The 22268-nt window shown below is 54.0% G+C and overlaps 3 protein-coding genes across 3 annotated transcripts in view; all 3 read left to right on the forward strand.

The window, feature by feature from the left end:
- Positions 1–203: 203 nt before the first annotated feature.
- NLRX1 (NLR family member X1) lies at positions 204–6368 on the forward strand. The gene is made up of 9 exons (XM_088527381.1): positions 204–310; positions 555–682; positions 900–960; positions 1408–1505; positions 1734–2350; positions 2826–4255; positions 5092–5178; positions 5309–5560; positions 5709–6368. Exons 2-9 carry the CDS (start codon positions 562–564, stop codon positions 6025–6027), a joined length of 2985 nt encoding a protein of 994 aa, XP_088383507.1. The 5' UTR covers positions 204–310; positions 555–561; the 3' UTR covers positions 6028–6368.
- Positions 6369–6750: 382 nt separating this feature from the next.
- Positions 6751–10017, forward strand: NHERF4 (NHERF family PDZ scaffold protein 4). The gene is made up of 10 exons (XM_088527383.1): positions 6751–6805; positions 7462–7489; positions 7779–7843; positions 8064–8275; positions 8391–8577; positions 8655–8791; positions 8879–9083; positions 9201–9397; positions 9547–9717; positions 9927–10017. The coding sequence occupies exons 1-10, from the start codon at positions 6790–6792 to the stop codon at positions 9969–9971; spliced, it is 1263 nt and encodes a 420-aa protein (XP_088383509.1). The 5' UTR covers positions 6751–6789; the 3' UTR covers positions 9972–10017.
- A 5874-nt stretch (positions 10018–15891) lies between these two features.
- Positions 15892–22268, forward strand: part of CBL (Cbl proto-oncogene) — a 31492-nt gene continuing 25115 nt past the window's right edge. The window contains exon 1 of the mRNA XM_088527382.1: positions 15892–16087. Within this exon, the coding sequence (XP_088383508.1) occupies positions 15941–16087 (147 nt within the window). The 5' untranslated portion in view covers positions 15892–15940. The remainder of the gene's footprint in view (positions 16088–22268) is intronic.

Here is a 22268-nt window from a genome sequence, read left to right on the forward strand (position 1 = left end):
ACCAGGCAACTGCAGAGCCCCTTCTGCCACAGCTGGAGACAGACATTTTGCCTGGGAATTTTCACCTGGTGCCAAGCTTTGTGCAGCCCCAAGGGAAGGAGCCAGCTGTGCCTTGGCATCCTGTAGACAGCCAGTGCTCGTTACCTCGTCGGCTGCCAGCCTCCCTGGCTGCTTTAAATGGGAGGAGGCTCTGCTCAGCATCTCTGCCTACTGGCAGCTGCCTCGTCCTGTCAGGCCCAGCAAGTGGCTCAGATGGCTGCCAAGGACATGGCAAGGACTGCTGGAGGCTGCAGAGAGGCAGCACCACTCAGTAGCTGGAGCAGCCTGGGGGAGTGGGGGTACACTAGGAGCCTTGTTGGGATTAGGAATCCAGAATGCTTGCAGCTACTTAGGAAAGAATCACCTTTATTTTTCGCTTTTTCTTGTCTCCTCACCACTGTGTCCTTTCTCTAAAGCCCAGCTCCTGGATTCTCAGGGCTTGGGGCTGCAGAGCTGGGCTGGGGAGAGAGCCGGCTGGCTCCTGCTGTGGCTTATGGCATGCTCCTCTGTTTCAGCCAGAAGATGTCCTGGGCCTTGCAGTGCCAGAGCCGCCTGCCCTGGAGCAGCTGGACACGACTGCGTGGATCCCTGACAGAGCGGAGGGAGGCCAGGCGAGCATACCTGACTGCTGCATCGGTGCCAGGTGAGCCCTGCTCTGTGGCTGTGGGACTGGGACCCCGAATCTGGCCTCATCCTCCTGAAGTCTTTTCCTTGCTGGAAATCTCTCCCCTCCCTGTTGGCTATGCCTTTATGGTCTCTGGTTTGCCCAAGTAAGATGCTAAGTCCATAAGCTGGGCAGTGTAAGCTCTGGTGGGTCAGACAAGGCCGTCCCTTATGGTGTGTGCACTTCTTCTGTCCAGGCACTGCCAGCAGCTCCTTCCTCAGGAAGACTCTCTGTGCAGATCACACGTCCCACCCCAGGTACGGTGCGACACAGCTGGGGCCTGACCTGAGCCCACTTGGCCTCTATGATAATTGGGGGCATGGTGGTGGGGCTAGCTGCTTCGAGCCCATTGGTCAAAGTTGCTGCTTTGTTTCTATCTGGAAAATAACCCAGGCTCAACTCTTCTGAATTCAGTCCAAATTCTCTGCCTTGCTGTAGTGTCATTCCTGCACTGCGCTTGGGAAGGCATAGTGCACAGCTTGCTGAGCTGCTTCTTCGTGTCATGCAGCAGCCCTGCACTATCCCTTGGTGTAAGGGAAGGAAGAAGAGAAGCACAGGGTAGAATTTGACGGTATGGTAAGCTGGCAGTGTTCAGTGCCTCCCATGGTGCTCACACTTGACCTGCAGGCTGCCCACCCCACGTTTGGGCAAGGCATGGAGCTGCCACCCCTGCCCTCTTCACAGTACTCTCCCTCTTCTTGCAGGAGCTATGTTCACCGCCAGGGAGGGTCCCAGGAACCCCCTGCTCAGTCCAGCTCCCTCCGCCATGTCCCAGGTGCACAGAGGAACGTGGCCTCTTCTGGTAAATTTGCAACAATGCCCTAAAGAGGATGGAATGTCTTACACAGCAGGTTGGGGAAAGAAGTTGCTCTCAGCAGTGTGGTCATAAGCATGAGCAACAAGGGCTGGGACTGCTGGGTTCTGCCCTTCTTTCTGCAGCTAGTTCACTGAGGCGGCTTGGGGCAAGCAACTTCCCCATTTCCCTGCCCCTGGGAAGCCCTTGTCTCACCAAGGCCCTTCCTCTTCCTAGAGGCCATCAAGAAGCACCAGAAGAGTTTGTCTGCATGGTTCAGCCACCAGCCAAATGAGGAGAGGCAGTTTGGCCCTTCCTTCTCGCTAGATGCAGTCCACGTAGACCCAGTGATCCGGGAGAGCTCCCTGGAGGAGATTTTGAAGCCTTCACCTGACCTGACCATCCAGCACCAGCTCCAGCAACCCTGCAGCCGTGTAATCAGCCTCCAGAACCTCTTTGACGTGGATGCCTGCGGGCGGCAGGTGAAGACAGTGGTGCTGTTTGGTACTGTGGGCACGGGGAAGAGCACTCTCATCAAGAAGATGGTGGTGGACTGGTGCCATGGACGCCTTCCCCACTTTGAACTGGTCATCCCCTTCTCCTGTGAGGATCTGTCCCAGAGCCACAGTCCCATCTCCCTGCGACGTCTAATCATCAAGAAGTACCAGCACCTCCGGGATGTGGTGCCAATGCTGGGCGCTTCCAACCTCAGGATGCTTTTTATCCTCAATGGCCTAGAGCGTCTCAACTTAGACTTTCGTCTGGCTGGCACAGAGCTATGCTGTGATCCCAATGAGCCCGTGCCTCCCACTGCCATCGTGGTCAACCTGCTGCGGAAATACCTCCTGCCAGAGGTCAGTATCTGTCTTCCTCCAGCTCCTTTGTGCCAGAAAAACTGGACATGAGCCCTGGGGCATTGCAGACATGGCCTCTTGCCCTCAGACTAGTTGCTTGTAGCCCAGCTTGGCTGCAAGGTGAATAGCCATCCTTCTTTCCTGGAGGGACTTGCTAAGGTGGCTTCATGTCACTGTTGCTGGTTTGTCTCTGTGGAGCCTTTGGGGCAGTGGGCAATTCTGGAAAGACAAAGATTAGCTGGGAATCTGCCTGGCTGGGGCTGTCCAGACTATATATATGTACAGCACTGCATTAGGAAAGCTCTTTTGTTCCCTCTTTCTGGGGTAGGTTTGAACCAATGCCTGTGGTCAGCAGCACCTTTAACCAAAGGCACTGATTCTTGTGCTCCCATATGCATGTGGGTAGTGGGCTTGGCATCCTGCTGAAGTTAGTTCAAAGGTACCCCTCCAAATTAATCATGTCCTCTGCTTCCAGGCCAATATCATCGTCACCGCACGTCCATCAGCCGTGCGACGGATCCCAGGCAAGTACGTGGGCCGCTATGCAGAGATCTGTGGGTTTTCCGACACCAACCTCCAGAAGCTGTACTTCCAAATGCGCTTGAGCCAGCCTGACTGCACTGGAGAAGATGGCAGTGGTAACAGCCCAGGGAGCGGATTGGGTGAGCAAGACAACCTGGTGGAGATGTTGTCGAGGAACCTGGAGCGCCACAACCAAATTGCTGCCGCCTGCTTCCTGCCCTCTTACTGCTGGCTAGTCTGCACAACACTGCACTTCCTCTACTTCACCAAGACGGTACCTCCCAGTCAGACCCTAACTGGTATCTACACTAGCTTTCTGAGGCTCAACTTCAGTGGGGAGGTGCTGGATAGCACTGATCCGAACAACATCTCCATGATGAAGTATGTGGCCAAGACGGTGGGCAAGCTGGCCCACGAAGGGGTGATGTCCCGCAAGACCTGCTTCTCGGAGGAGGACCTGCAGCAATGCTTTGAGGTAAAGATGAAGACTGAAAGTGAGCTCAACCTCCTGGAGGTTTTCCGCAGTGATGTCTTCCGCTTCTTCCTCACACCATGTGTGCAACCAGGCAAAGAGCACACCTTTGTCTTCACCATTCCTGCTATGCAAGAATATCTGGCAGCCCTGTATGTAGTTCTGGGTGAGAAGAAGACCCTGGCACAGCGGGTAGGGAAGGAGTTGTCAGAGATCTTTGGCAAGGTAAGTGAAGATATTGTTGTGGTTCTGAACATCATCTCCAAGGTGCTGCCATTGCGCTTCCTGCCAGTGCTTCTTAACTTGCTCAAAATTTTCCCTCGCTACTTCTCGCGGCTGAGTGGCAAGGACCGAGACACTATTGCCCGAACCATGGCAGAGGAGATGTTCAAAGAGGAGGACTATTTCAATGACGATGTCTTGGATCAGATCAATTCCAGCATCTTGGGCACGGAGGGCCCCATGCGCCACCCTGACGAGTGGGTCTCTGACGATGAGGTGTTTGAACTTTTCCCCATTTTCATGGGTGGGATCCTGTCCCGCCGTAACCGTGCCATCCTGGAGCAGCTAGGCTGCTCCATCAAGAATTTGGCAGCCTTTGAAATTGCCAAGGCCATGAAGAAGACAGTCATCAGGAACAGCCGTAAAGGACTGCCCCCTTCTGAACTGATGGACTACCTTTTCTTCCTGCATGAGTTCCAGAACGAACGCTTCACATCTGAGGCCATCCGCTCTCTCCGGACTGTCAACCTCTCATCCGTCAAGATGACCCCTCTAAAGTGCTCTCTCCTGGCATCTGTCATGTGTACAACGTGCCATGACGTGGAGGAACTGAACCTGACCTCCTGCAATCTTGATACCAGCAGCCTGAGGACCCTCTTCCCTGTCCTGCTGCGGTGCAAGGCTCTCCAGTGAGTAGAAGCTCCTCCTGCCCTTGGGCAACACTCAAAAACCAGGGCTTGGCTTCATCTCTGTGTCTTGGGGAACACCAGGAGTTGGAGCACAGCAGAAGCAGCAGAAAAGCCTGCACAGCCTTGTTTATCCTCAGTGCAGACTACAGCTTCCAATATGCAATGTTCCTTAAGCAGTGTTGCTGGGCATTGCATGCTGGGACTTGGAGTCCCAACACATCCTGAGGCCACTCTCTCCTACTTTGGGCACCTCAGACTGGCCTACTGGCTTCTCTGGCAAGCTCAGGTCTCTCCCATTGCTTGTAAGTGTCTCCATGTCCAGAAAACACCCAGCATGGCTGTGTGGCAGGCTCTGCTGTCTCTGGGCAGGAGAGAGGCAGCCAAGGGTGGGTGCAAAGCGATAGGAGTCCATCTGTGGACCTGCAGTCTTCCCAATGCCCAGGGGGTGGCAGGCCAGGCTCTGCAGAGATGGACTCATCTGTACAGCTGCGTCGTGCAGAGCTTCCTTCCTCTGGATGCTCTGGAGAGCTCGGTAGGTTCCTGCTCTATCTCCTCAGACCATCGCTTGCCACCCACAGGCCCTAAGTCCCTTTTTGCTGCCCTGCTGGCAGTGAAACTGCTGACTGATGCCTCCCAAGCTCTGGTGGGATCGTGGGTGCAGTTGCCATGTGCTGCTTTTGAGAGAAGAAATCTTGCCTGGACTTCTCTGGGCTCCCAAGTGGGAGGGTGACAGCAAGGGAAGGAGAAGGCCAGGGTGATTGGAGGGTGTGGGTGTGCCAGCCTCACGTATAACAGCTTTTTTGGTCCTGCCATCCCCATCTCTTGCCCTGCACCAGTTTGCAGCTGAACAGCCTGGGTCCTGATGCCTGCAAGGAAATCCGTGACCTGCTCCTGCATGACAAATGTGTGGTGAGCAACCTGCGGTGAGTACCTAAAGGGAAGGGAAGCATTGCCTCTGTTCTCCCATGAAAACGTCCCTGCTGCCTACCTTGTTCTCTGAATCTGGGCCTTGTGCCCAGCCTTGGCCATTCCCCTGAGCTCGTGTGTCTGCAGGCTGGCAAACAACCCTGTGGGTGAGCAGGGGGCACAGTTCCTGGCCGAGGCGCTGGCAGGCAACCGTTCGCTGACCCGCCTGTCCCTGCTGCACACATCGCTGGGGGACCGGGGCGTTGAGGTCATCACTGAACATCTGGCCAAGAACAAGCACCTTCAGGAGCTCAACCTGGGCTACAACTCTCTGACGGACACGGCTGCCCTGGCGCTTGTGGAGGTGGCCAAAAAGCACGCAACGCTGAACACAGTGCAGTGAGTTCCTCATCTCTCGTTCCCACAAGCAGTACGTTCAACCCAGCCTCCCTCCACTTAGCAACAGATATGAGGAGTCCCTCTCTGCTGCTGGGTGCTGCCCTCCAGTCTCATAGAGTTTCCCTGCCCTTTTTCTCCCATGCTGCAGCCTGTACTTTAACGACATCAGCGAAGAAGGCAAACGGGAGCTTCACACACTACGCGTGGATCAAGACGGCATCAGGGCACTGGTCTTCCTTACAGCGGGCACTGATGTCTCTGACTACTGGTCCAACATCCTGAGCATAGTGCACAAGAACCTGCCTTTCTGGGACCGTGATCGAGTTCGGCAGCACCTTGCCCTCATCCTGCAGGACCTGGAGAGCAGCCGGAGACAGACTGCCAACCCCTGGAGAAAAGCCAAGTTCCTGCGAGTGGAGACGGAGGTCAAGAGGATGCTTGGGAAACTCCAGCATGGGAGCCTCTAACCAGCCATCTACCTACCTGACCAGGGAGGGAACTGCCCTGCTGAGGAGGGAAGCCTCGAGCATGCCTGGGAGCACTGCATCTGCACCTGTATCCTGGTGGAGATGCCCAGTGATCAGGTGCTACCAAGGCTGTTAAAGGTGCTGGGTATGTGGGGCTCAGTTCCTTGCTGTGGGCAAGGCTGAAATGTGGGTGAACTGCACACTGACCAGTCCAGGAGAAAATAGGACTTGCTCTGGGCTTGGAGAGATCCCTGGCTGGCACGTGACATGAACGGGGCAGGACTCTGCCTTGCTTGTGAAATCTTTGGTAGCATTAAAGTGCCCCCTGTTGTTTTCCTTAACCTGCTAGTGCATAAACTTAGCCTCCTCTCCAGGCCCTTCCCGGGGGAGGAATGTGGAGGAGCGGGTGCAACCGTCCCTCCCATGGCTGCCGTGGAGGGCTCTGGTGCTTCCCTGCCTCACGGGACTCGGCCTGGGCAGCCGCCCTACTTCTGCTCCAGCCCCTGCCAAGATGGAAGTGGTCTTTTCCTCTGCAGGGTGCTGTCCCTGGGGGCAGCTGCAAGCCAGGACACTTGCGGTCTGTTCCCAAGACCCTCGCAGCTGCTGCTCCAAACCCACCTGGGCACAGGCTGGCAGTGGGAAGGCAGGGGAGATGTCAGAACTGTTTAACCATTAAACCTGGGGCGTCTTGGAGGAGGCGGGGACACCGGCTTCTCTGCCACTTCATCCTGTACCTTGCTCCCTCTTGCAGTCCCTGCAGCCATGAAGCAAATGAAAGGTACGTGCTGGGGCTGAGGGGCAGTGGTGCTTAGTCCTCCGGACACCCTTCCCCACACACACGTCTCCAGGCCCTGCTTCTCCTGGGGGCCAGGCAACGTCAGAGCAGAGGGAGGTGGTGGGAAGGTGCAGCAAGTATCCCGGACAATGCAGATGTGTCCTGTGGCAAGGACCTCTCTTCATGGGGTCCTTGGGCTGGAAGAGGTGGGGAGAGGTTTCTTAGGGAGATGTGGAGGGGAAAACCTCTGTGCCCACCTCTGGACTACAGCCTCCTGTGCCACCTCAGAATCTCTCAGCGGCCTGATGCCCCTCCTTGCTGCCAGCCCAAAAGCCTGGTGACCCCTTCATGGGCTTAGTCTCCATCTGCACACCACTGCCTGAGGTCCCTTTGTTCAAGTGCTGCGGGAGCAGCTGGGCTGGGTGTCAGGTGCCCGTTGGACCTGAGCAGTGGGTGTCCTGCTGCTCTGACACATAAGAAGACACTGCTGGCAGGGCCAAGGGTGGAGCTGTGCCCAGGCAAGGCTGTCCCAGGAAATTCTCCCAACCAGGAGCAGAGGGAAGGTTGTGTGGACCCCACATTCCCCTGTGCCCCCTCCCTAGTGTGTGAAGGAACAAGCCTGGAGCTTTTGGGACCTGATCTCTCCTTTCCCTCCGCAGGGCTCAAGGATGACACAAAGTCCATCCTGTAAGTGCTGAGTTTCCCTGGCGTCAGGGGCTTGCTGGGGTGGTGGGTACCTTGAGGGGCTGTGGGGTGGTGCGGGCCCCCAGTTGCCTGTCCTCAGAGGGTCCTTTGCTGAGCTGTTAGCCCAGGAGAGGTGCAGGCAGGCTCCAGGAGGGAGGTGCCTTGCCTGCTTTCACCAAGGAAGGGGACGCAGAAGTGAAGGGGACGCAGAAGTGCAACAGGACCAGGGATGGCAGGGGGAAAGGGCATGCTGCCGCACTGATATGGCCTCTCCTGCCTCTTAATATTTCAGAAAATTTGAGTTTAACCCCAAAGATGGGATCGACAACCCTGCCTTGTCACTGGCTGAGGACACGGGTAAATACCCACGTCTCTGGGGCGTTTCCTGTGTCAGCACAGGGGGGCGGACAGCTGGGTACTCCAGGGGAATCGCTTGGGTCTGGGGTCCCTTAAGGTAGGGAGCAGCAGGGAGGTGAATGTGTAAGGTAGAAGGGGGAACCCCCAACCCTGGCAGGGGTGGGAAGACCATGTTAGGATGCCTGCAGGGCCCCGCTCATGGGCTGTGCCCACCACACAGATGGCAAGGGCCTGGGGGAGCCCCGCTTCTACCTGCTGAGCAAGGACAGCAGCGAGACCTTTGGCTTCTGTCTGCACGAGGAGCTGGGCTGTCGGGGACACATCATCCGGCAGGTTGAGTTGGGGGGGCTGGCGCAGCGCAAGGGGCTGCAGGACGGGGACCGGCTCCTTCAGGTGAATGGCCACTTCGTGGACCACATGGACCACAGCAAGGTAACTTGCAGGATGTGGGGACGGACAGTGTCCCCATGTGGTGCTGCCCCCTGGGGTGGCCTGTCCCTCCAGGGGAATGCTGGGAGGAGACAGTTCACCACCTGCCCCCTTGCAGGTGGTGCAGAAAATCAAGGCCAGTGGGAATCAGGTCCTCCTGGCAGTGCTGGATAGCAATACCTATGAAACAGCGAAAGCACTTGGCAGGGACGTGTCCCAGATGCTGCCAGCTGACATCCGCCCACGGCTTTGCCACATCACAAGGGACAAAAGTGGTTTCGGATTCAGCGTCTCAGGGCCAGAAGGTAAAAGAGGGGATGGGGTGGCAGGGCAGTGAGACCCTGCTGTGGTAGCGCCTGCACTGCCGATCTGCTCCGGGCAGGCACAAAGGGCACCTTCCAGCTGTCAGTGCGGCGCGACGGGCCGGCCGAGCGTGCGGGGCTGCCCTCGGGCTCCTGGCTCCTGGAGCTGAATGGCGACAGCGTGAGGAGTTACTCGCGCACGCAGCTCGCCCGAAAGGTGGGTGCTGCCTGCGCACAAGGGAAGGGTGATGGAGGGTGCGAATGGGTGACAGCGCTGAGCACTCTGCACTGCTTCCTCACCCAGCTCAAGCGGAGTGGCAGCAAGATGACGCTGCTGGTGGCATCGAGTGCGGCGGAACAGTTTTACCGCCTGTGGGGTCTGCGGGTCACAGCCGCCTTGGCGGATGCCTCTTGGCTCCCTTTCAAGGTCCGGAAGCTGCACATGGTGAAGGGGCCAGATGGCTACGGATTCCTGCTCAAGGAGGAGGACTGTAGCTCAGGGACTACAGGTGAGGTTTGGGAAGAGCTGGGATGGCCCACACTTGGGTCCGTGTCCTCCTCAGTGCTTCGGGATGCCCCAACTCAATGAGCATCTCCTCTCTCTCCTCTGTGCCCCATGATGTCAGGCCAATTCCTGTGGGAGGTGGATGCTGGGCTGCCAGCCGAGAGAGCAGGCATGAAGGAAGGGGACCGTCTTCTGGCAGTGAACGGCGAGAGCATCGAGGGGCTGAACCACCAGGAGACGGTGATGAGGATTCGCGCCCAGGAGGAGCAGGTCACACTGCTCGTCATCGACCCTGCTGGTGACAAGTTCTACCGTTCGGTACGTCTGGGCATATGTCATGCTATGATGAAGGATGAGATGCCAGGATGGATGTCTTGTTTCCAAGCCTGCACACAGCAAGGTCTCTTCCAGGGTTGGTCTGCAAGGTGCCTGCAGATGCAGGACTAAACTCTCATTTGCTTTTGCAGATTGGGCTGTCCCCACTGCAGTTCTTTGAGGACAGCAACCCTGCCTCGGGCTCCTGCACTCCCTCCTTGCCCTCTCCTGACAGGTCTCCTGAGCTCTGTCATATTGATGTAGGACCAGAGAGTCCCAGCTCCCAGGTCATGACCTCTCCTGCCTCTAGAGACATTGCACAGGTAATCCTGCTTGTCCAGCTCTGCCAGACCCGCTCACACCTCAGCCACTGCTCCAGCTCGCAGCTCGCTTCTGCCCTTTCTGCTGTGGCATATCCCCATGCCACGATCACTGCGTGGAGCTGGGCTGCCCTTGCCCAAACAAAGCCTGACTGGCAGGCAGGTGCATGTCACAGCCGGATTGCCCGCATGTCCCTGTTCTGTCCCCGCAGAGCCAGCGCCTGGAGGAGCAGAGGAGGCTGCGCCAGGCATTTTAGTGTTTGGAGCTGAGTCTGGCTCCAGGAAGGTTTCCCTGCACAGAGGCTTGATGCAGGCCAGCTCCAGCCCGTCAGTGCCCTGGCCCAGCTCCCCAGGGAGCCCAGCACTGCTCAGTGTGGCTGGGATTTGCACCATCACATCTTCCAGAGATTCGTCTCCAGTGCCTACGACTGGGCCCACGTTTTTATTAACTACCACAGTGGCTTCTTGTAATCGAAGCCCGACCACCTGTGCCTTTGCCTCTCCAGCTGCCTCCAGAGGTATTTATGGATGCAATCTTAAATCCTCACTCTCCTCCAGCTCCAGGCTCCGGCAACCTCCTGGGAGAGCTGAGGCACTGCCCTCCAAGCCATAATCCAGGTGCTGGGCCACCTAGGGCTTTGCTCAGCCAAAGGGCTGGTCTGAGGAACAGCGTGCAAAGGGGAAAGTGAGGGGCAGAGGCCATTGGACTCTAGAAGCAGCCCCCAGGCTTTGCATGGGCCCCTAGTGCTCAGTCTCTTGGCTGCAGTCTGTCCCTCAGTGAAGCCATTCTCTTTGCCCTGTCTGCAAGGCCTGGGCTGATGGATGCCTGCTCCACCACAACACTGTTCCTGTGTCATCCTTTTGGGATGTGAATAAAAGACAAATCCTCACCGCTTCTCTGCCGATAGTGCTATGGAGAGATCTGCGTCTCAGTGGTGCATCCCAAGGCCCTTTGAGAATCATCATGTCTGTCCTCTGGCCAGGGGAGCTCCCATAGGAGCAAGGGAACAAGACAAGCAAGGGATAGGGGAAGTTTGAAGGCAGGGGGAGGCAGAGTCCCGGCAAGCCTGTCCTGCTCTGGAGGTCCCCAGCAAGCTATAACTGCAGGGGGTTGAGACCAAGCTCCTTCAGGCACTCCTTGTCCTCTCTGGCGATGGTGGTACCCATCTCCTCCCAGTGCTGTCTGGCTTCTGGCAGTGTGGCTAGGACAAAGTCCAGACTATGCTGGAGGGAGAGGTGGCAGTGAAAAGGAGCTGCCGTGCTGCCCTCAGCAGCCACCTGCAGCCTCATCCCCACTCTATGCTGGAGGGAGAGGTGGCAGTGAAAAGAAGCTGCCGTGTTGCCCTCAGCAGCCACCTGCAGCCTCATCCCCACTCATGTGGAGGATCCTCTTGTACTGCAACTCCATCACGCTGAGTCTGTCCTGCACCTGGGCAATGGTCTCATGGTTCTCTGCCTGTGCCCTGTCAGTCATGCTCTGCAGCCACTGCTTCTCCTGGAGGCTGGCAGCTGTGGGGGAACGGGCACAAATGCTGAGGATGGTGAGTGGATAGGCGCCGGCTCCTGCTGCTGCATGGTGAGCCCCAGCCCACAGGCAAGGAAGGGGCATGCAGTCGGCCTTAGCAAGCCATTCCTGCAGGCTCTGCAACTCTGTTTCCAAGCTTCAGCTCTGGGATGCTGTCTGCTTCTGCAGCTCCTGGTACAGCTGGGCCCTTGCTAGCGGACAACAATGGGGCAAAGGAGAAGATCCCAAGCTCGGATCCCAACAGGGGTCCATGGAAGACTGCTTCTGAGGGGTCCGCTTGTGACTCGCACCTCAGGCACTGCTGTACATGGTCTTGCTGTACGGCAGGGGAGGGACAGCACCGGGGAGGCAGGAGGGAGCCCTAAAGGGAGAGCTTCACCTTTCCGTTGAGTGAGCGTGGGAGAGTGAAAGCCTGTACGAAGCTTTGCATGTGGCAAAGACCGCAAACCCCTGGCTGAGGTTTCACCTCTGCTGCTCTAAGCCCCTTCTTGAGCACTAAAGGAAATGGCTAACGGATGCCTCGTGCAGGCAGGGAAGGCTCTGCCTCTGTCTCCTCTGTCTGCATGGAGGATAGACAGCGGGGGTGCAGCAAGTCCACCCCCTGTGCCTTTGTGTACTGGCAGTGTGGGAGTGAGGAGGAGGGGTCAGAAAGGATGTGTTTTGGAATGGGGAACTCTGTCAGAGACAGAAGAAAGACAAGGGGAGCTTCCCCCGGCAGCCAGGGCACCATGGTGTGAGGTCCCTGTGTCAGTCCCCCTGCGCCTTGCAATCCTGTGCTCACCTTCAGGTATGCCTTACTTGTTCTCCTATCCCTGATCCAGTGCTTTCTCCAGGTCCCACAGTCTCCGCTTGAGCACTTTCCTGTCAGCACTCACCTGCCAGGCCATGGTCCTCCTGGGAGCTGAGAGCCAGAGACAGCAGTGGCAGCTACGGGGACAACATGCCTCCTGACAGAGCGATCCAGGGCACGCCAGGAGCCAAAGGGCACTATCCAAACCACAGGGTGGCTGTATCCTTGCTGGTTCCCACCCCGCCTCCTCCTGGCCTTATTCATGGGCTCTTTCAGCATGTTGATCTGCAGAGCTGCGCTCCTGTTCGTCACTTTGGCTTGGCTCTCTGCAGCCCAAGGGAAGAAGGAAGGGATCAAGAAAAGGACAAGTTTTTGACAACACACTTCTCCAGCCTAACATGTGCATCCGCTTTCAGAGCCCTGTCAGAGAAAGCAGGGCTGGGAGAGCCACCCTTTCTGACTCCAGGGAGCCCCAGGACTGGAGGAGCACGGAGCTGGAGAGGGCTTAGGCCAAGGCCCTACAATGCTGCTGCCTCCTGCTTCTCATCAGTCCGGAGGCGTAACTGTGCCGCTGCCCCAATACGCGCTGGGAAGGGCTGGAGAAGCTGGGAAAGCAGCAGAAGAGCTGTCCCGTGGGGCCGCAGCGCATTCCTGGGCCCCAGCGTTCCCAGCGCCTGCTTCCGGCAGCCCCCGCAATGTCTGCCCCCGCGGGGCAGGGATGCAGCAGGGCAGGAGGGGCACAGCACAGCATGGTCAGATGGAGGGGGAGACGGCTCCAACTCACCTGCGGCATTCCTCTTCTGATGCAGCTTCACTCTTTTTCTCCCCTTTCTTTTGCTCTTCAGGGACGTCCCTGAAGGGCTCTCTTGTCAGCCCCTGTCCTGCATGGACCCTCAATCACTGGAGACATGCCAGCTGCCTTCATGGCATCCCCTGCTGTTATAGCAATTGTGTCTGGAGCGGGGGCATGTTATGCTTTCTGGCCCCACACCTGCCTCTGCCTTTGGAGTAGCTGAGTGTTTCGTTCCCATGACCAAGAGGCAGGCCAAACGTGCCCTGCCTCCAAAACCAGTCCCTGCTCCTTGGCACCTTACTGGTTACCTCCAGTTGTAGGATGGCAAGACACAGACCTCATCAGGTGGGCTGTTCCCAGGCAAGCAGCAGCCCCAGCCCCAGTGCAGCTGGACCGTGGGGAAGGGGACATGGGGAGGAAGCCTGACTCTCCCAGGTCACAGCCTGAAATGAGTGCGGCACCTCCCTCCTTCCTGTCCTGGCTCTTCCCTCTGGCACACCCTCTAGCTCCACGCTGCGAGCTGAGCCTAGGGGACTGCCTCTGCATTTTGATCCTCTTTATAAAACAGGAGGGGAAGGAAGGGAGGGGATTTTAAACTGTTGTTTCTGCTCAAGACGTAATTAACCCCAAATACTTGCAGGAGGCCAGGTGATTGCTGAGTGCGCTGCAGCTTCTCAATGGGAAGCAGAGCTCACATCATGTGCTGGACTTGTGTGAAATGGAGCTGCTGCCTGCAGCTGCCTGACTTGGGGACTAGTGGGAAGAGGGTCAGGGGAGCTGTGCCCAGGACGGGCACAGTGGTGGGGGCTGCTCTCTGACGCAGAGGCTAATGTGCACCTTGTGCACCTGAATCCTGACAACTCACGTGCGCACACTCTTGTGCAGGGCTGAGAAATCGGAAGGACTCGAACACATGCGCAGGCCTGGCAGGGCGGTGTGGGACACACACAAGAGGAGAGAAGCACATGCTTATGGTCAGCCTTGGCTGACCTGAGCGCAGGCAGGGCTCTGACACACTGCCACACACGAGCCGTCACACTCATGCAGACGGCCAAAAGCACCCGGCCGCGCTCTTGGCTGCCAGCTGCCAGAGTAGAAGGAAGCGCTTGCGACAAACCCAGTGTGACTTGGCTTTCCAGGGCAGCACTGGCAAACGAGCACTGCACTTGGTGCAGACGCCCAGAACACAGGGCTGGTGCGGGGGCGGTATGAAGCACATCCCTGTCCTGCCCTCCAGCTTTGGGCATGCAGCTGGCCCAAGCTACGGTCCCGCAGAACCTGCAAAGCCCTCTGCCTGGGCTGCAGCTGCTCCTGTGTGTCTGGAGACAGCCTGAGCTTTGGGCTGGGGTGCTGGGTTCCCCTTTCCCACACGAAGGGAACCGACCTGAATGACAGCAACCCTTCCTTGAAGTCTGACATGTAAATGCAGCTGTGACTTGGCATGAATCATGCCCAGAGAAGCAGATAGTCAGGAATGCAATTTCTCAAGCATGCTCCCCGATCTCTTTGGACAGGGGCCATAGTGATTTTTATATTTGGCTCTGAGAAGCTGGTGTAACCCTCCCCGGCCCTCTCCCCAGGTACTTGTGGTAACCCAGAGCTGACCAGGGCACACTCCGGTGGTCAATCCGGCTTGACTATTAGCCAGAATCCATTAGCATCTAATGGGAAAAGCCTCAGGAACATGGCCTCAATAAATGTTGACATATTTGAGGTCAATATAATTCTTAGGAAAATTTGCCCAGGTAATTAAAGCCAGACAAGGAGCTGCCTGTCCCAGATATATTTACTAACCTCTACCAAAAGCAGTACAATCAAGACCGAGAGTTTTATAACCAACTTATACAGGGCTTCCTCATGCATGCCCAGCACAACACACAGCTTCGTGCTTTTCTGATGCTGCAGGGACTCATTGGGAGCTGCGGGTGAGCGTCTGTCCTTGGTCCCAAGCATAGACCTGTGGAGGAAAGAAGCTGCTGGAGCCGTGTGGCATGCAGTGGCCCCAGAAAGCAGAAGTCTGGTGTGTGCACAAGGCGAGAAACCCAGGCACGCAAAGCCAGGACGCAGGCGCGCAGAGGCCACCTCGGATTTGTTTCTCCTATATGGTTGCGAGGGGAGCAAAGCTCCTGATAAAGAGAAAGTTTTGTTAATTTGATGAGGAAGTCAGATTGTGTTAGCACAGCAGTTTTATGGAGGAATGGATAAATTCCTCCAGAAAAAAAAAAAAAGTAAAAAACAAAAAGCCTCAAGGCACAAGTTTATTAGGGGATGATTTTCTTAGCCAAGGGTTTACCCAGGGAAAACGGAGTACTGCCGTGCTCGCACTGCTGCAGTAACAGCACGTGCTCCGCACCACTTCCTGATTTTGGCATTGGAAAATTTTTATTAATTTGGAGAAAAGGGAACCTGACTTTTAAAAAAAGGGAAATAATCCTCTTTTGCAATGTCTGAAAAATAGCTGAGTCTGTGCCAGAGCAGGCCTGGGGGAGGGAGGCCACTGGAGAGATAGATACTTGCACGAACCAGGGTTTCATCCCAAAGATTTTTTTTTTAAGAAAAAGCCTATCATTCCCCAAATCTTCTGTCCAGATCGCATTTTATTTTATTTTGCTCGATTTTCTTAATTTATTGTAATGTATTATAATTTATTTAAACACATTCAAATTTCAGTCTTCACCCAGCGCAAACATTGCCCTCCCCGTTGCCACGGCAACCGGCCTGCCCTCGCTAAACATGGCGGCTGCGGCGGCCTCACCGCCGTCGCGCGCACGCGCGGAGCAGGGCCGTGCCTAGTGAGCATCGCCGGTCTGCTCCTTCCTCCCGGCTGCGGAGCGGGGTCCAATAAGCGCCGGTTCCGCGGCGGCGGAGGAGGCGGGCGGAGGCCACGACCAATGAGCGCGCCGCGTGGCCGGGCCGCAGGGCGGAGCGGCGCCGCCGCCGGAGCCGGGCGCCCCCCGCTGCTGCTGTCGCCGCCGCCCGAGGCTCCCGCTGCTGCTGCCGTCGCCGCCTGTCCGGCCCGGCCCGGCTCGGCCCGGCCCGGCTCGGCCCGCTCCGCTGCTCCGGGCCCCGCTGCACCGCAGGGCCGGGGCCGCGTGAGGGCGCGCTCGCCGCCGCCCTCATGTCGGCGCCGCTGAAGAAGGGCCCCGGGGGGCTCATCGGGCTCATGAAGGACGCCTTCCAGCCACACCACCACCACCTGGGCCCGCACCAGCCCGGCGCCGTGGACAAGAAGATGGTGGAGAAGTGCTGGAAGCTCATGGACAAGGTGGGCCTGACGGGGCAGGGCGAGAGCCAAGGGGTTGGGGGGGACGGGGTGGGTATGGGGGCAGTGGGGAGGGTGTGGGACTGGGATAGGGACACGGTGAGGGGTCTTGGAGGGGAGGTGGTAGGTGGGTCAGAAAAGAGGGGCCTCCATGGGGTCAAGGGGTGGCCATGGCGAGGATTGTGGGCAGAGTGGGTCTGGGGGGAAAGGGGCTGTGTGGGCTTGGGATAGGGTTAAGGCAGAAGGTTTGGGGGGTCAGGGAGGATCTGAGGGTGGAGAGGCTTGTGACTCATGGTAGGGTTGAGGTGATGGGTTTTGCAGTGTTAGCTGGAGAGGACTATGTGGGGTCAGGGTGGCGCTCAGGAGAAGGGTTTGGGGGCACGGGGCGTGTAGGGAGTGAGGGAGGGCTCTATGGCATGTGGGGATGGGGGCTGTTTCAAGCCAAGGTTGGGATGGGACACTTTGCAAGGAGCAGGGGGAGGAAATGCAGGAGCTGGTGTATGGAGGAGAGGTGGGAGCAGGGTAGCGGGGCCAGAAAGGTTTGGGGAGGAGAGCAGCAGCTTTGCAGGGGGTGAGGAGTGTGCAGGGCTTGGCGGAGGCCGAGCTGCTGGAAAGGAGCTGGGATTTGTGCCCTCGTACACGCAGTGGTCACAGCCGTGGCTGCTGCAGGGGGGTCTGTTACTGCAGGGCCTGGTGGGGAGCTGCAGGTGCATCCCCGCTGGTGACAGCGGTCGGTCCTACCTGTGTGGCTGTGCAGGGCAGGTACCTGGGGTTTCTTTGTGGCAGGGGCAATTTCCAGATTCAGAGGAGCATAGTGCGGGATGCTGAGGCTGGCAGTCTGCTCTGTGGCTGTTCAGGATATGCTTTCCTGGATGAATAGGGATGTGCTACTGAGCTTAACGCAAAGCTTCTCCCTTAAAACTGGGAGGTTGGTTAAAACCGTGAAAGCCTGAATAAAGGCCTCCAGAGTAAATGTGTGCGGTTATGCAAATGCAGGGAGAATCAAAACTCATGTTAAGTGACAGTCATTTGTCGGTGCAAGAGCTGGAGAGCAGTATCTTTTCCCAGCTGCAGCTTGTTACACACAGCACTGCATCCTCTGGTCATGAGGGCTTTCCCCTCCTCCACTATTTAAAATGCCCGGAAATGGCTATTGCCGGGGCAGGACCCTGGACCTCTTGGCCTGGCGGTGGGATGAAAATTGCTGCACCAGCCCCGCTCGGTGTGCGGGCAAAATGCTGCTGTTGTGGGAAATCCAAGCGAGGGTTTAGTCTCACATGTTGCTACTATTAACTGATTGCTCCTGTAAGTGACTGTAGAGGTTTGTAAGTGGACATGAAGTAAGATTGTTCTAACTTCCTCTTTTTTTTTTTTTTTTTTTTTTTCAGTTTTTGCTTGATACTGAGTATGTCAGGCCCTAAAGCTGGTCTATGGTAGGGGCAGTGTCATGTCACTGTCTTTCCCCCTGGGAGCAGAGCTAGCAGGGCTGGTGGCCATACCTCATCCAATATCTTGCATGCTTATGCATTTCAACTTTTCCTCTCTTAACTTTCTTTTTTTTTTTTTCTCCTATGCATTTTTTATGCATGCTGTATCTGAATCTCCTGCAGTAAATCCTAAAGATGGAGGAAATGATGAGATGATTTTCTTTAAGACATGTTAAATTATATTCATGCCAAGAAATTGCTCCATGTAGGCTGGCTCAGCAAAGGGCCTGGTTTACGGTTGTGGCCTGCTGTGTTTGTGCTGAGCTTTGATCCCTTTTGCAGAGGGAGTTCGGATAAAGACTAAAGGCTTTTGAGAAGGGCTAGTGGCTTGTCCTTACAGGCAGTGAGGGCAAGCCTAAGTGCTAACATCGGAAGTGTAGTTAGAAGATCATGTTCTTGTGTTCATCTTCTTACAGATCAGTTGACTCTTAGAACTGGTAAGAACGCACCTCTTCTTTCTGGTGCCTGTAAATTATAGTCTGTGCTTCTTAAGGTAGTTTGTTCAAAGAAAAACAAGGTCCTGAAAATAGCTTTTGAATACCGTGGCATTTTGGATGGGAGCGGTGGCTTGTGTGTGTGTGTGAATGCAGCTTTGGATCTGCAGAGCAGGTCCTTGGCTGGACACCCTCTCCACTGTGAAATCACAAAAAGCGAAGCCAAGCCAAGGCTACTGCTTTATTTGCCGCAGGTTTAAGCAAGCTCTTCTGAACATCCACTGATTGACCTCTTCGTCTCATGATGAAGGGTTTTGATGGTAGGCGTTATCTGAAAGTTCAAGCTGTAGGCCTAAATTTTGAAGTCTTAAACACTTAGTTGTCTAGTCTGATTTGTATGGGAGGAAATATTTTCCTGTGTAAAGCTTCTGTGATTTCAGTTAGGCTTTGGTTGTACTTTTGCACATTTGTGAAAACACATCTCAAATGGAGAAGCTGTTTAATAGCATAGCAAAGTGCCAAGTCTTCAGATACTGGTTGTGAAAACGGAGATGAGGAAGGATAAATGAATAGTTGTAGAAAATGAGTTAGTTTGCTGGCCTGAGTAAATGAAGTTATAGGTGCAAAGAAAAATACTGTCGTGTCGTGCATGTTTAATAGAAGATATTTTTGCCCCTCAGAAGTGTATGCTGTGTTTGTGTGCATACAGAACGTTCATGACCTGATTTGTTAGTCGGTATAATTAGCTGGCGTTGTCAAAGCATTCATGCATCTCTGTTTTCGGATGTCACTGGTAAATTTCTTATGCAAGCTGAATCTTGTCCAAATATGTCTCTTCCATAATATTTTTTGTAGGCTGTTTGACAAAATACTGTCTTTCAAAATCTGTAACTTGAAACTGTAATTTTGGCAGTACTATTTACCCTACAGCTGCACTTGATATCTAGTGTGGTCCTAAAATTGTCCTTTATGTCCTGTGCAGTGGGATGTATGTGTTTGGTTTTCTCTTTCCTGTACTTATGCCTCATGCCTTGGCTGTTCACATCACAGGTTTGAATCTATAGGAGGCTTCATCAACCAATTTATTGAGAATACTTGAGTTGTGGCATTTTTAACAAACTGTTCTTGTCAGTTAAAATCAGGAAATAAATAGCATAATTGTGGAACTAGCTGAGTACTTGCTCTATAGAATGTAATAATACACTTGAGAAATGCTGCTTTTCAACTGAATTAATTGCAATTTATCACATAGAGCAACAGATCTGTACAGAGACATGTCTTTGTCCAGTACCTTGGGAGTCACGGCCACGTCTGCATGCATCCTGCCCCGTTTTGCCTGTGTCCGTCAAATCCTGCATCGGTTTGTTACCTGCCCCATGAAACCTACTTAGACTTGACAGCTGCTGCTTTGTGCATTCATCATTTGCGCTTTCAGTGTGTGCATAAGTAACGAAAATGCAAACGGTGGGAACAACAGCTGAGCATGAATTGTTTGGAAGTTTCTTTCATGTTTTAAGGGAAAAGAATATTTGAGCCTCTGAGCTCTGTCTTGGCTTTTGAGTACGAGTTGCAGCTTGTTCGAATCTGTGTCCTGGTGTATCGAGGAGTTGAAATAAAGCTGGGTTTTTGGTCAGCTGAACTGTGGTACCCCTTCAGCATTTTCAAAAAGAGGAAGTGAAGATGAGCATGTGAAATGCTTTGTAGTCCGTCAAGATACTGTTGCAAGGGGTGCAGCAACGATGACTGTCAACAGGCTCGTATTGTGTAGAGTGTGTGTGTGTGTGTGTGTGTGTGTGTGTGTGTGTGTAGGTCTGCTTGGTAGTTATCAGTTGATCTGGTGTCTCTCTGTATTGAGTCTGCAGGCTGACTGAGCTTCCCGACTACTGGACCATGTTAGTGATCTCTGGCAATCAGAATGCTGCTTCTGTGCTGGGCAGCATACAGAGAGGAGGTGCCAATGCCTGTCTGCCAAGGCTAGTCTGCTGGTCAGTTATTTTAGCCAAAGCATCGAAGGCTGTCACGTTAAAACATCTGCTTTGTTAGAGTAGGTATGAAGCATGCCAGGATTTAGTATTTCTTCTGCAATCTGAGTGCTTCAGTGCCATTATCTGACATTACAAGGTTGCCATGTAAGGGCCTGTAGAATATTGCTGTGCTGACTCCGGAGATCTTACTGTTTTTAAGGCAGTTGTTTGTTCTTTGTTTCGGAAGCCGAGAATTAGGACATGTCTATAACCACTGATTGCCCCCATCTGAGGAATGTGGAGTTGAATCACAGATAGACCCTTCTGTTGTACAGCTTACATTTTGCTCTTCACAATATCGTTGGCTCCTTTCAAGTGTCGCTCTTGTGTATGAAAAGAAATGCTGATAGCAGCTTATTCCTGCATTAGGTGAAGCGTGCTACTTCCTTTTCCAAGGAATAGAGGTTGTATGTGTTTCTGGAAGCTGAATGTCAGATGCCTTGCGGGCCTGCAAACTTGCAGTGACAAATAACACGGTGTTGCTTACAGTCATTTCCCTGTGCTGTCTTGAACCTAGTAAGGTGTATAGATTGGTTAAAGTGGGAGAAACTGCTGTTAAGCTGCTTTATTGTACTTGCTCATCTTATTACGGTCTTTAGCAAATAAAGCAGTCTTTAGTATAAGAAAACCTAATGTATTGGCTGCTGAAATTATATATGTTTTTGTGTCTTACATGAAAGGATAAAATTCCAAATTGGTTCTTGCAAATGTCATCTGGGCAGCAGATAATGTACATCACTTGAGTGCATTGCTGTGAATGGGGTAGACTTGAAACACTTAGGAGGGCAGGGATGTACTAGAAGAATGGTAGAATAAATGTAACGAGATATGGCAGAAGGCAAACTTTAAGCTAAAACTGAACACTTCTCCACACAGCGTTCTGATGTCATTCAGCATGTTTCTAAAATTGATATGGAGGAGTGCCACTGTAGGTCACCTTCATTGTAAGCAGTAGACGAGAGGCCAAGACAAATTCAGCAGAAGATAAAGAGAAGTATGAGCAGGCTTCCCTTTGCTGCTCGCTTAAGGTGAGATGTGGTTTCGATAGAGAAGCTTCGTTGTTGAGCCCTCAAAGAAAGCCATGGCATGGAACTGTTCACAACTGTGCTGAGGCATATACAGTGTCAGGGATAAAATTGCTGTTTGGCCCAGAAATACCTGGTGGCTTGTCATGTCTGGAGCTCCCTACCACTGTCCCCAGCCTGAGGCAAGAAGCTGGTCTTGGCTCGAGCGAGCAATGGGTGGCATCTGAGGGCCGCAGCAAACGGGCTGCCTCTAGCTGCTAGATGGCTAGGGCTGCGTATGAGCCAAACGGGCAAGTAAAGAACAGGTAGGTACGCAGAGGAAAGGGAATGGGGAGTGCGTTAGCCTGCAGGCTGGCAGTAAGTGAGTCTACCCTCAGGGTGCACGGTTTCTTGGGTTGTATTCTCTGTTCAGCAGTGCTCCAGGTCATAAACTGCCTGTACTGCTCTTGACTTTTTCTTAATGAAAAGACTGTTCAAGTGATGTGTTCATTTGGGTATCTCACTTTTTCCTGAAATCTGTTTCCTTGCTTTTATTAAGATGTGCCTAATACGACTACATGGCTGTGGCAAACTTTTTTAAAAAGCTCTGCTTGCATTTCTTGCACTCTCTATACTGTTTGCCCATGAGAGTGCTTCATATGTAATGTCACAGTTTCCCTACTCTAGTTACTGTGATTCCATTTGTGGAAATCTTATGGAGCAGCGGTGAAAAGAAAGTGCTTTAATTTTAGAATTAACTTGAGTCAAATGACAAAATCTTGTGGGGAGAGACTGGGCTGCTGGCCTAAAAATTTGTATAAGGTCTGTTCCTTGAATGAATAGATGGCAAGTTCTTTTCTCAGAAATGAGAGCGAAATTGGTTTGCCTAGGTTCAAAATACTTGCAAGTTATTTGTGTGGGGGGTTTTTTGTTTGTTTGTCCTTCTAAGAGCAAAAAAAAAAAAAGAAAAAAAAAGAAAAAAAGAAGGAAAACCACAGGTCTCTCCTTAAAAGGCTTGTTTGTGATGGGACAAAGCATAGCAAACTTGAGTGACTGTGGAGGGTAGCTTAAAAATGGAGATTGCTGCTTGTTCCCATCTCACCTAAAATGGTACTTGCTGCTGCTTCTCAATTTTCCAGTTTGCTGCGTCCTTGTGCTGGGGTGGCTGTTTCCAGCGCTGGGAACATTCCTTTCCACATTGTCGTGATGCTGCAAGTGCACACGTAGGGAAAGGA

This window comes from Tinamus guttatus, unplaced genomic scaffold (genome assembly GCF_059628265.1).
Source record: "Tinamus guttatus ecotype Peru unplaced genomic scaffold, ASM5962826v1 Tinamus_guttatus_pri_ptg000284l, whole genome shotgun sequence".
NCBI lineage: Eukaryota > Metazoa > Chordata > Aves > Tinamiformes > Tinamidae > Tinamus > Tinamus guttatus.